Here is a 13,770-nt window from a genome sequence, read left to right as displayed (position 1 = left end):
AACTGGGAGCACGACTATGACAATCTCATTTTGTTTTCCCAGCAAGCTGCCTGCTTATTACACCATGCAAATCTGTATTGCCTGTCATCTGAGGAGACCTGAGCATATTGCAGCATGTTATTAATTAATGTTTAACCCCTAGAAAAGCAGGGCACCATACTAGGAGGGAAACTGCGACCTGAGCACCCATACGAAAACCCTTTCTCAAGCAGGACAGCTACAGAACAGGCACCCGCACACCAGCCCGCTGCCCTGACACAGGTTTCCATTCCTGTACAAAGCACCGATGCAGGAGGGGGTGGAAGACAGAACTTACCAAGCTGAAAACATCTATTCTTGTCCTTGGTAACTAATGCAGTTAAAATGCCACCCAGGTTTTATAGCCCAGAGCTAATTTAAAGGCTGCTGAGAGACACAAATTGTAATTACAGCCAATGGCTTCCTCCTGGCTTCTCTCTTCTGCCCCTGCTCCCTGGCTGGAGGTACAGGACCTCGTGCCTTCCCTGCAACGCTTGTTAACTCTTAATCCCCAATCAGGTGGGAAAAACACCAGGGCTGGAGTGAAAGAGAAGAGCCATGGCAAGCTCCATGCTGTCTGCTTCCACTTTGCCCTCCTTCATCTTCTCCTTCTGCTCTCCACGCACTGGCTGCAAGAAAATCCCTGCCGGTAACTGGGACCCCACTGAAGTCCAGTGTCATCCTGTGCTGATTCCTTGGCAAGATCTGTCCTTCATTCCCCACCTCAGCTCCCAGGCATGGTATACGTTTCCTGCGCCACGAGGCAGGAGGTTTCACTGGGTGTCCATCATAGCTCACGATCTCAGAGATGTAAGCATTGCCCCCAAGGCAATCTCTGGCTGTTGCACGGTGAAAAGCTCATCCCTTCATCTCTCCCCAGCTTAGATAACCATCCCACTCTGCTGCCCAGTTAACCAGTGCCCAGATCAAATATCTTTTCAGCTCAGGAAAGGGAAGGGTTCAAATGTCAGTCATTCAGCTGGAGGGATCATGCTCTGAAACCCAAACAAAATGGACTTGCTACTCCCTAGAAATCTCAGGATGACATTTCTCTCCGGTGTGTATATATAGAGGGAAAGTGCTGAGATGCAGTGCTGCTTTTCCCCCAACACTTCCCACCTAGACCCGGCAGGATGGAAGCTGGAAGGTTCACTGTCTCATAAAGCTGCCTGTCTCCAGCCAGCTGGGATGTGGGAGTAGACGGGGAAGAGATGCACCGAGGGAAAAGGAGGCAGCCAGTCAATCATTCCTTTTTTCAGGCAAGGGGTTTGTTACATTACAGTTTCTTTTCTGTACTGTTTGCATTTGCACTTGGGGGGAGGGAGGGCATAAAAGAAACAAAACCAGAACTGAAAATGCTGGAGGGAGTCTCTGAAGTTCCAAACCTTGTATGCCACCCTATGAGGGCACTTCTTTCCTAAGCCCAGGGGTGGAGCAATTACACGTAACAAATTGTACATATCCTTATAATGAATCCGGCAACTGGAAAGAAAACATCAGATGTTATAACAGCACAAACCAAGAGGAATCAGTTTTTCCCCAGGCAAACAGAAGTTGGAAGGGCAGAACACGCTGAAAAGCAAGGTTAGTCTGACAGCAACGGGGCTTGCAGTGACAGAGGCACTTCAACACAGAGAGAGAGAGAGAGAGCTTCCAACTGCTCAACAAAATCTGTATCCTTGGATTTTCTTGTGTGAAACCTTCAGTGCCATGTGCAAGGCTTTCCAACCATTGCATTTGGTTATTTAGCACTAATGTTTTACTTCCCTGTGCCTGAGCATCTGCCCCTACCCACTGCCCAGGTGCTGCAGAGCCCAACACAACCAGAGCCTGCAGCACACAAATAGCTGTTTTAATGGATTTTTACTGGGATTCAAATTAGCTGGTTCAAAAGAGCTTGGGAACCTTCAACCTTCCACTGTTACCACCTACGTAACCCAGCAGGGCTGTGCTCTGCTGCAGGGGCAATAAGCAATTTGCTGGAAGTCCAGAAACTGCCATCATGAGAGCCATCGGCACGGGGAAAATCCAGCCTTCGTTACCAGGAGGTGAAATCAGCCACCTCGAGGTAGCTTTATGGGCAGTCTCGTTAACTCCCTGCAATATTTTCAGCTAATTTAACAGCAGGATTAGGTTTCTTAATCTTTTGTAAGTAACCAAATCATGCACAAAAAGAGCTGTACTGAACTGCAAAATGACCTCGGAAGAAAACTGAGATGATTTGGCTTCACTATGTTTATTTTGGTACATTATATAAAGAAGGCTGGAATATTTTGGAATATCTCCTTCAATATTACTGCTTTTTTGGATGTGAAAAATTAAGGTCTATTCAAAACCTTCACAATCAACTCAAAACTATTAATTCAGAAACAGATGAAATTAAACTGTGCAAGTCTTGGCTGTAGGCCTAATCGCGGTTATAAAAAGTATATTGGTTTTACTGAGTCAAGAAGTTTAACGAAATTTTAGAATGATTTTATAAATCAGTGTGCAGAAAATACATATGAGCAGCTCCCTGAGCTCTCTAGGAGTCGGTGGAAGGCTGGAAAACCAGCAGATATATTGGATCAGAAGGTCACGGCAGCGAATTATGACAAATTACGACAAACAGGGTTTCTTTCCCGGCCTGTTTAAATCTATTTGAGTTTTGTTTTTCATCAGCACCCCTTTATCTCAGATAGGTATGAGAAAGCTCTCCTTTGGGAGCCTCCCGATCACTGAAGGTGCTGCCAGTAGCATCTCCCTCGGCTCTTGGGAGCAGCTAATGGGAGTAGGATGGCAAGACCAACATTTCCAGTATCTCCAAGGGGTGTGCACTGGGAAGGGGGATACAAGAGAGAGAAAGAACTCACTCTTTATATCTTGAACAAATAAAAGCTCACAGAAATCCAATATTCTTTTTCTTTCCCAGTTCATCCTTAAATTCGGTGTTTTCACTCCTTTCCTGGTTAACTCTCCACCCCAGACCAAACCGCTGTGTGCACCCCAGTTATCTCGCTCTCTCTTTTTCTGTGAGCCCAAGGCTTCCGCCACCCTAAATCCAACAGTTTCCCCATCCTTACCCCTACTGACTGTGACACACACCTAGAACAGCAGCTGCTTTTTTTGCTTCCTTTTGAATGTTTTTCCCCAGAAAAGTTTGCAGAAAGTTGGATTTTATCACAAAAACAAAGGTGATATTGGAAAGAGATATGTAAATACACACACATTAAGCCCATGTTTAAAATATTATCTACATAACAAAAATATAACAGCACTTGTACGTTTTTACCCATGCAGCGTCTTTCATCAAGGGTCTCAAGCTATGGGAAGTGGACAAACACTGTAATTCCCTTTTCCTTGGGATAATCAAAGAAGAGACCTTGAGAGGGGCCATCAGTCAGTGACATGTGGAAGCAGGAACCAGCTCACCTGCACCTAAGCATAAGATAACACTGCCTGGGAGTCTTCTTTCTTGCAAATCACGTTACCGTGATTATTTATCATTCCTCTACATATGTATACGCTGGGAGCTGCAATGCTGAAAGGAGATGGCTGACAGGGAAAATAAAAATTAGATCGACATTTTCTTTCAGTGAGTTTGACCAACTAGTGGAACAAACAGCTGAATAAAAACTGGATTCTCTAAAGCCCTGTGTCTTCAGATCAAAACGGGGGGGTACTGGTGGGAGCAGTACCTTAAAGGACAAGTTATTAAGCTCAGTCCCTGGATAGCTATTGTGAAATACCATGTCCAGAGCTTCACAGGAGTTCAGCCCAAATGACCAAAAGATCTGTTCTGGCCTTAAACTGTGAATGGATTTCAGATTACTTTTAAACTGCGGAAATGTTGGTCCCACTTATGACAACGTAAGTGATTTCTGTGAAACTATTCACACACAGAAAATCCAGAACATGCACATGTTTTAGGACCAAGCCTCGAGAGTCATGTCTTGGCCATCCTTTGGTCCGCACTTCTGCTCCTGGTCACTCTGCCAACATCAATAGCTTCACACCAGAGCAAAATGGGAACAAGGTTTGAGAAAAACACAATTAGGAGCTTAATATATGACATATTTTGTATTAACAGCTCTAGAAGTGAAAAGGCTTGGCCCCTGCGTGACTCGCAAAATGTAACCTCTGCGCTCAGAGTTAATAGAGCGAGCAAATCTTTCTGTAAACTTTGTGCTTGTGCCTCTTATGGGTGGAAAGTTCCTGAACACATAAACATTAAAAAAACCACCCTGATACTTATTTTTTCCCCTTGCAGGTGTGTTACTCCTCCCACAGATGCTAACCAGAGCCAAGACTATTTTTTAAGGAGAGAATGGGCACTCCCAAGTTTTCAGTCTCATTGAGATTTTCTTGTGGTAAGAGATAGGACTGGATTTGAAAAAGAAGAAAAAAAGCTATTTACTGCCTGCCAAATACCCACAAAGGACTTGTCTGTGTTACAGAGCCCGTGGTAATGAAAATCTGCTTGGAGATTACAAGCTGCTAGTATGTGTGCGGTATATATGTAGGCTTGTAGTATGGATGGCTTTGAGCTAGTTAAAATCGCACAAGTTTCAGAGAAATGCAGTCATTTTGGAATCGGTTTACATTTAAAGTTAGCCTAAATCAATTTAACTGAGATTTTAAAGCAGCTTAATTGCATCCTAGCAGGGAGTGGGAGATGCTGATTATACAAACACTTTCTGCATCTGTCTCTACTGAAGGGAAACAAAAAAGAGTGGAAAGATTGGAGGGGCTGGAGGCAGTGTAGTTACAATTACAGAGGAGATTCATTGCAGAGGAACTCGTGGGGAGGAAGATGGATACAAAAATCAGTAGGGCTTTAAACAAAAAAACCATCTCCCAACAGGCAAATTCCCAAACTGTGGAATATCAATGAAATTACTGTGATCTGTATCTCAGAGCACCTAGAAATGAAAATAACACAGTCACCAGGACTGCTGTGCAGTGGCTTTCTCTGGGCAACAGAGAAAAGCAATATATTAAAGTCAGTCTTGCTCTAGAAGTCCACTCCTCCACTGCCATGGTGCTTAGGCCCAGGTGTGCAACTTTCCCTGCAAGTATCTTTGAATAAGAAAAACAAAGACAAAACCATAAAACCACACACCTCACCGCCTGGCTGTGAGAGAACCATTTCCTCCTTTAACACACTCATATATCAGGAATATTTGATCAGAGGCTCACTGAGAACTGAAACGCTTCCAAAGTTAGGCTTATTGCATTTTCTTCTTATTATTTCACACATCTTACGTTTCAACTGCAAGTCCAAAAGCTAAAATATTATTTAGAAGAACAAAATTTCCCTCTACAACCTGATGTCATTAGAAGGAGGCTTCCAAGATCAGAAAGTTGGGTTTGATGAGAAATATCTGTTTGAAAATCCCATGTTTTCAGCGAACAACCCTTACGTTGAGAAACACCACGTCCCTCCCCGCTGCCTCATGGGTGGGTGAAAGCAAACGATGGAGTCTGAGCCCATAGCCCTTGGCTCAGCTGCAAAGCTGTGGGGCAGATCATCTCCTTCTCAGGGAGAGACAGCACCTTGAAAACTTGAACAACTTTTTTTTTTTGTGTGGCCTCAGGTCTCTGCAGAGGGTTTGTGAAACCATTAAGGTGGTTCTCAACTAGGAGAGAAATGCTGCACAAGTGGGGTGCAGTGAGGCTTGGCCTCACAACTCACCTAGACCGCTGCCAACGGCAAGGGAGTCAGCATATTTTTTATCTCCAAACTGGGATGCAGAAACCAAAGGCAATCAACGCTGCTTTTGGGAACGCTAAACATCTTTTCTACTTGGACACTTAGCCAAGATCATTGAATTTACCCTGCTAATTTTTGGCTGTGTGTGTGAGGAGGAGGGTGTGTTTCTTTTGGTTTGTTGGTTTATGTCTATCTCGTGTCTATTTGAAGGAAATGCCCTTGTAATGACATCAGGTTTGTTCATCTCCAGTGAAGCTGGAATATTTACCTTCAACATTACCTCAAGCTTCAGAGTCGTTTTCCATCTGGAGTTGTACTCACATAAAAAACAGACTGTGCATATAGGTGTGGCATTTACACACAACATACATCCTTTTCTCCACATGTAAGTATAACAGCGTACATACCAGGCAGCTGGGTCATATTCAGCCCAGACACGAACAAACTCATCCAAATGATGGGGCCCAAGGATGGAGGAGTCTCTCGTCAGGTATTCAAAATTGTCCATAATCACAGCCACGAACAGGTTTAACATCTGCAGAGAGGAAGCAATAATGCAGTTAGGGAGAAAAGAAAAAAAAAGCTGGAAGAGGAGAGGGTATGATTCCCTTCGCAGGGTGTGTGGTTTCCACAAGCAGCAGCCGCACCCCAGAGAGTAAACTCTACAGAGCCCTGGAGACCCTGCTGCCACCTCCTCCTCCCCTGCACGCTGCAAGCCACTTCCAGCTCTGCAGTACGTGGCAGGTTTGCCATGACTTTTGACTGTGGACAGTTTGGCCACATCCCCATCACTGGTGGTGCCCCACAGCATGACCCATCCCAGAGCCCGACTGGCTCAGCACCTCTGCCTTGCCCCTTCTTCACCCTACGCCAGCACAGACCAGCACATGGACTGCAGCAGCTGCTTCACCAACTGGGTGATGGAAACTCGTCCAGCATTTTCTTATCAAGGCACATCAAGACAAGAACAGTTAGAAGCAAAACCATTCTTCAGCCTGAATGTCCTACTTTAGACTCATAACAATTGAGACCTTCAAAGGTCCCCAGAAAGACGAGGGGCAGGACACACAAAAGGCTCCTGTCCCTAATGGCCGCTGTCTAACACAGACCCCAGCAAACGCTCCTGGCATATAAAGATTCTCCTGGCATATAAAAATTCTCCTCCTCTTAAAGCCAATGGAAGATGCACGAGGATTTCAATGGGAAAAGATGAAGCTGCAGCCAGCAGAATGGACGAGCAGGAGGGCAGGCGGAAAGGATACTCCTGTGCTGGATAAAGACCTGACTGGCATAAAGCCCCTTTCTACCTTCGTTGTGACTTTTCTAGGGAGGGCTGAGCTGCTGCTGTGAGCGCGGCTCCTCTGCACCACGCTGAGCAAGGACTGCGGCAAAGCAGCCTGTGAGATCTCGCACGGGGACGAGCAGAATAAAACTGAATATGGATGTTCCCAGCTGGTCTGCCAGTCGTTACAAGAAAACAGGGAGCGAAGTCTGGGGTTTGTATGGTTTTAAAGAATTCATCTTCCTGTGTGATCTGAATGGAGGAAGGGGTCTTGGCTCTCGCTGGGACACACGATCCACCAGTACAGACCAGCAGAGTCCATAACGAATCACCATGTCACCACCAAATGCTAATCAGGAACTTTCCAGCCCTGTAGTCCATCTATTTTTTAGAACACCCCAACAGAAAGCGCGGAGCAGAACAACATATCAGTGTCCTATACTAGAGCACTGGGGTTTCTTACACCACCCAAGGGTCTTCTCCAGGCCATGCTGTACAGCACGCAGCTGGGCGCACCCAAGACTTCTGCCTCTGCAGCAACGTGCATGATTCACTCCTGCGGCTGGGCGTTAAGGCTTGTCAGCTTGAATGCAGCACTGCACAAAACATCTCTGGTGGGTTTGGGGAACCTTGTGCCCCCCCCAGTTCCTGGATGCTCGCAGGGTCTGTGTGTAGCACAGCCTAGACAGGCCCCGGGATCTCGCTGTGATGCACCATGCGGTACTGGCCAGGGATGTCCAGCCCAGCTCTCGATGAGCTACTCAAAGACTGGAAGCACTATAACCCCATCAGCAGGGCTCACTCGTGCTGCAGGTACCCCACAGGTAACACAGTACCCCCAGAGCATCAAGACACAGCAAAACTGTTGAGAGTTTGTCCCTTGATCCCAAGCCCCTTTCCATCACTCCCAGCTCCAGCCACGGCTCAGTGCAGTTTTCCCTTACTTGCGTACAACTGTTTCTAAAGTCCCTGTATATTTTTAAATTTCAATTTATATTTTTCAACAGTGTAAATTCCAGGAGGAAAATTATGTCGGGCTGGACTTCCACAAAGAGCCAGAAACAACATTTAAAACCAAATGCATTTTATCCAAATCCCCCCCCAATCTATGGTGTAACAACATCGAACAAACCATAGAAACCTGCCCTCCTGGCAAGGCTGGGGCTCTGTAATGCTTTAATCGCTTGTGGGGAACCACAAGTTTCACTGCAATGAAGCGCTGAGTGCATTGTAAGAAATGAGTTACAGCCCTGTCCCGTGGCAGCCCAGCTGCCTATTTTCGGAGCCTGCCCTCCCTGCCCCTGCTCTTCACGAGGGCTCTCCCCTCTCTCTGCCAGCAAGCCCAGGCTGCGGCTTCACAGGGTTATTCCTGGAGCTCTGACTCAGAAACAAAACTCACGCCAAGCTGTAGTTTGCACAGATGTGCTCCAGCCTCCCGTTCAGCTACTACATTTCGAGAGGGACAGCTGAGATGAGCCAGGGAGGGGGAGTCTGGGGCGGGTGTTTGGGTTTTTTAAAAGAAAAAGCTTTAGGAACAATAATGCACTTGAAAATAACAATGAGAGTGTCTGATGTTGGATGAGGGATTTGTACAAGGACAAAATTTGGCTTTAAAATAGAGCGCTGAAGGAATCAGTAAATGGAGCATTAGCTTTGTATGAGCTTTCAGGGCTCCACATTTTTTAACATATGCAGAAGAAATAAACCACGGGATGTCAAAGGGGCGACCGCAGTCAGACAAAGGATGGCAGTAGGGGCCACTGAAGTTGGTCTGTCTATATCCAGCATCAAACCGCCATGTGTACCTCTTTATCCTGGTTAAAAGTTCTTGATGATTAGCTGCACAAAGCATCAAATCTTATATTTTAAAGTTAACTCGTGGAACCAAATGCAGGCTGACACATCGCTTTTTGGTACATTTCAGAGCTGTGACTTTCATCTCTTCCTGCTTGAAGTTTAATTGGGTCCCTGTCCCTGGTTTTCCATCCCTCTGTCCCAGTGGTGCAGGAAAGTGAACCAAGCCCCAAGAGCAGAGAGTTTTTTATGCACGCAGGCGATCAGAAAGACACGGGCACCTATTAAAGCTTAGACCCAGCCGCGTATGACGGCCACGGGCACTAATCACATACGACAGCTCAGTGTACTTTCATGTCTAAAGCTTTCCTGGCACCACTGCAGAGGAAAACGATCATTGCGTTTGTTTGACAAACAAAACAAAACACAAGGCATCAAATAAGCGTGATGCTCCCAGCTGCCAGCACTTCTGAACCAATGTTATCTCGGCCAGTCTCACCCTGCCCTCCCCAATTCCTTTCTTCAAAGGACCATGTTACAAATCAAGACAAACCAGATTAATGCTTAATTCCAAATATCAGACCCCCCTGTGAGAAGAAAGATAAAAACCTTCCCTTTAGACTAATGACTAAATGATCTCTTTGGGGATTAAAGGGATTGTATCACCAGGATGATAAATGGTTTTTAGTGAAGCTGTCTTGTAATGTTGTATAAATCACAATTAGGGAGAAGGAGGAAGCAAAGGGGGTGGGCAGGGAAGGGCTGGGGTGGGGGGAACTGCACCAGCACCTCCACTTTGGGAGAGATCGGGACCAACTTACCAGGAAGGAGCACAGGAAGATGAATGACACGAAGTAGAAATAGGCAAAATCGCTGCCACACTCGTTTTTGGTGAGGCCAGAGAGCGGATCGCAGGCTCTGTTACTGAGGCACGACAGCATGATCTCGTGCCAGGCTTCCCCCGTGGCACTCCTGCAGATGGGGAGGGCAGAGGGTGAGCTTATCCAACCCCCTCCCCGTTACAGACCCGGGGGGAGCATCTATCTTGTCTTATTACTGCGCCCAGTTAACTAAATTAATTAGGCTGAAGGTTGTGTACAGGTGGAGAGACTATATTGACATTAGGGATTTGAATACCAGCCTGCTGACATGAAAAAGAAAGGAAAAAGAACATTTCCCTCTATTACAGGGGCCTAAAAGAAACCAAACAGGCTCAGGCAGGCTAAGTTGTATTGGTTTTATGGAGAATAAAACCAGATTGATTTAAACATGTCCAGTGCAAATATAAGTAAACAGAGTTTAGATCGTTCCCTTTCGAAGCAGCTAACATTTCTGTCCTAGTGCTGGCTGTACACCCCGTGGAGGTGATGGGAAATGAAACCAGGCTTCTCCACTTGAATCTCTTATTTCCTTTATCAGGTGGATAATAAAAATACCAGGATGGTCTGGTTGGTCATAGTGGCTTGGGTCCCCTTTTCATGACAGTCTCCTGGTTTTCTTCATCATTTCCCTCCTCTCCCTCTAACTTCTACTTCTACTATAGAGAAAAACATAGCCAAAAGGAAAAACTTCAGAGTCTCAAAGAGTCTCTCATCAAAATAAACCACCCCCTGCAACACGTACGCATGGGTTGGAAGCTGGGGGATCCCCATGTTCGCTTACTCTGACTCCCTACACAACCTCAGAGCTTCCCTCTGCAATTTCTGCACCGCGCTCAGAGGTGCTTTCAGGGCATCCCTCCACGGTGCCACGAACAGCCCGACTTGTTGCAGTGCTGTTCACAGCCATGCTGATTCACACACAGAGCCAGCTCATGAGCTTTCTTTGAGAAAACTCGATGCCCAATGTAAACTGAAATAGCTTCCAGGCTACTCTGAATTACACAGCAGGTTCCCCCACCGGTGGCATTGAGTCCTGAAGCCCCATTCCCTGGCGAAGAAACCCGCTCCCCCATAGCAGTCCTGCTCCCCCTGTCCCACTGTGGCTACCACGTGGGTCTGGAAAGGGACCAGGAGGTCTGGACAGGAGACTGAATAATTATCCAGTTTTATTAAAATTCAGAGTTTTGAGTCGAGTGATTATCCTGAGCTAGAGAGGGCTAATTTCATTTCCGTCTGGCTTCACAGACACTCTGCAAAGCAAATCCCAGGCGATATATCCAGTTACAAGCGCCGCAGAATTCGCAGAACCGAGCCTGCGGCTGGCGGGGCCAGAGCAGTCATCAACTGCCGTGTCTCCTCACCACACAACCCGGTGAGTGAAATCTTCCCCAAGCTGCCCCGATTTGGAGCAGGGCCTGCACTTCATTTTTGCCGGGTCTGAAAATGAAAATCTGTTATTTCATTGAATTTTGTTTTTTCATTTAAAAATGCTTCATTTCCAGGCAGAATGAACCCAGATGGAAACATTTTCCCTCTGAAGCAGGGGTGGTGGTGATGTATGAACTGTTAACTTGTTGGTAATGCAAAAATGACCAATTAAAGGAATTCTTACTAAAAAAAAAAAAAGAAAAAAGGAAGCTTCATGACGTGAAGCACATCCATCAGTTAAATCAGGGGGTTTCTGTCTTATATTAAGATGCTGCCTGAGTTGACGTGGGGTGTCACAGCGTGGGGTGTCACTTTGTGGAGATGCTGGTGTGTTGAATCACATCTGTCACATTCGCAGATGTGCCAGGCCAACCCTTAATGCCGAGGAGGGGGAAGCAGAAACGGATGCTTTACTCCAAATACCTTCCTTAGAGGATGATTAAGTCTCAGCAGCTAAACTGGCATATGCAAAACCAAAGACTTATTTATTGTTCACATGCAAGTTGTATGGTATTTTATACTCACCTAAACAGGAGCATCAGGGCTTGGAGGAAGGTACGGAAGTTATTGTGTCGATTAATGGAGGTCTCATCGTCCAGCGCAATGTTTCCAAATACCTGCCACAGAAAACAGAAGTGATTGAGGCCAAACACATCCTCACGTGGACATTGTCAATAAAGGTGGATCAAGTGGGGCTGGAAGAAAAGGCAGGAAAATAATTTGTCCTGGTTTAAGGGATCTCAAAAGCTAGAATAATTTCTGTGCTGAAGAGGGAGATAAAAATATATTGTGGAGATCAAATGGGGAAAAAAAACAAGGTTAATGTGCTTTGTCTTCACACAGACCCTTTCCAGCATCCCAGTTCAGCTCCATCCCAGGCCAAGGAAACTTCCTCATTTCTTTTCAGCAAGGCACAGCCCTGGGCTGCTCCCCGCTCTCGGCCTCTCGACGTGCCCGTGCCCAGAGGAAGGGCCGTGCCCTGCCCGCAGGAGGCACAGCTGCCCACCGCCGCCTCCAGACATGCTGCGCTCCAGGCTCGTCACCCACAGCTCGTTTGCCCAACTTTTGTACACCCAGGGCCACGTTCAACACAAAACCTGGCAATAAGGGTAGAAAAAGTGGCCTTTTGTGTTCACTTCTAATTTACCTGACACCGGACAAGAGGAGCCTTTCGCCTCATCCTAAGTCAGTTGTTGATCCTGTAATAACCCATTTGCACCCTGAACCAGCGGGACAAACCCAGGCTACTCACGGTCAGTACGAAAGCTCAAATGTTTACCTGCATGCCAATAATGGCATAGATGAAGAAGAGCATTGCAATGAGGAGACACACATAAGGCAAGGCCTGTGGAAAAGGAGAAGGGGGTATTAATGACAGCAAATGCATACGTCAGCCGGTAGCATTTAATTCCTGGGCAGTGCTGTGTTTTGTGGCATTTGTCCTTCAGGTGAAGGAACTGGGAAGAGAAGATGAACAATTCTGGCAGCCTTCAGAAGACAAACCCCTGGAGCCAGGTATTCATCGACCACAAAACAGTCTGGGCTTTCCAAGGGCTCTCCATACATCCTTGCAAGCAGATAAGCAGCAAGCAGGGAGAACACAACAAGAAGCTCCACAGCAAGCACTGGAGCTACTGGCAGGCACTGGCACTTTCTATGCATAATTGTACCGACATTAATTTTTCATGACCTTGCTGTAAATTTAGTACGAGAAAAAAAAATATACATCCAAGAAACAAGTTCCTGCTCTGAAAGAGGCAGAGATTGCAATCCCAGGAGGACAAAAAGTTCCTGAGCTTTAGCAAGAAATCAGTGAAGGCTCCAATGTAATTATGTCACCCAAGCTGAGAGTAATAGCTACTTCCCACTCAGGCTAAACGAATGGGTAATTAATGCCTCTTAATTAGTAATAGCTGAAAAAATGAGAAGTCTTGCCCTAGGGCTAGACAGTGTGATGCTCGGGGCAGGAGAGGGGCCACGCAGCCCACAGGGAGCCCAGTAGGAAACACGGGGCAAAAGGCTGACATGGTTTCTGCTGGACACCTTCGCACAAGGGACAAGGACCAAGAGCTCAGCGCTGGGGGGAAAAATGGACCAGCAGCTCCTCATGCAGCCCAGGAACCATCCCAGCTCCGTTTCAGGAGCGGCACTCTGCACACACACTTCGGAAAAGGTTGGGATGATACTGAAAAGGGCCTTGGCTGAGCCCCTCTTCCAAGATCCAGCCAAGACTACACAGTCTAAGGACACTGTCCTGAGTGGGAACATCTTATACCTGCAGACCCCATGTCTCAGCCTCTGGTAGAGGCTCTCTTGGCTGAAGGATTCCTCATAAGTTACAAGGTGAGAGTGGCAGCAGCAACACCTCCATCCATCCTCAAGGAAAACACGGCCTAACAAATCTAAGGCACTGCAACCCCCCAGACCACGGTGGTCCCTTTCCATTAGCTGCTTGACGGCTGGGTGAAAGCATAACACAGAAGTTGATGCGAGAGCACCAGCTGCCTGTCTGGTGTCTCCCAAAGGGACATTCAGTGTCATACAACACTCACTCCCACCCCTGGCCAGGGGATAATGGCACGGATGCTGCAGTTCTTCTCCAGGTTGCTCGTAGGAAGAAGCAATCGCTATGTTCCCATCTCCACCCTCCAAAAAGGTTTTGCCTCTATAGTCTA

General features: G+C 46.7%; 1 protein-coding gene across 1 annotated transcript in view; it reads right to left on the bottom strand.

The window, feature by feature from the left end:
* CACNA1B (calcium voltage-gated channel subunit alpha1 B) overlaps positions 1-13,770 on the bottom strand; it is a 285,302-nt gene that overhangs the window by 23,106 nt on the left and 248,426 nt on the right. The window contains exons 35-39 of the mRNA XM_068414104.1: positions 12,375-12,440; positions 11,621-11,712; positions 9,608-9,758; positions 6,118-6,245; positions 1,404-1,500 (exon numbers count right to left, since the gene is read on the bottom strand). Of these exons, the coding sequence (XP_068270205.1) occupies positions 1,404-1,500; positions 6,118-6,245; positions 9,608-9,758; positions 11,621-11,712; positions 12,375-12,440 (534 nt within the window). The remainder of the gene's footprint in view (positions 1-1,403; positions 1,501-6,117; positions 6,246-9,607; positions 9,759-11,620; positions 11,713-12,374; positions 12,441-13,770) is intronic.

Source organism: Nyctibius grandis, chromosome 16, assembly GCF_013368605.1.
Source record: "Nyctibius grandis isolate bNycGra1 chromosome 16, bNycGra1.pri, whole genome shotgun sequence".
Lineage (NCBI taxonomy): Eukaryota > Metazoa > Chordata > Aves > Nyctibiiformes > Nyctibiidae > Nyctibius > Nyctibius grandis.
Note: the sequence above shows the minus strand (reverse complement) of the source record. Positions and strands in the feature narration are given on the sequence as shown.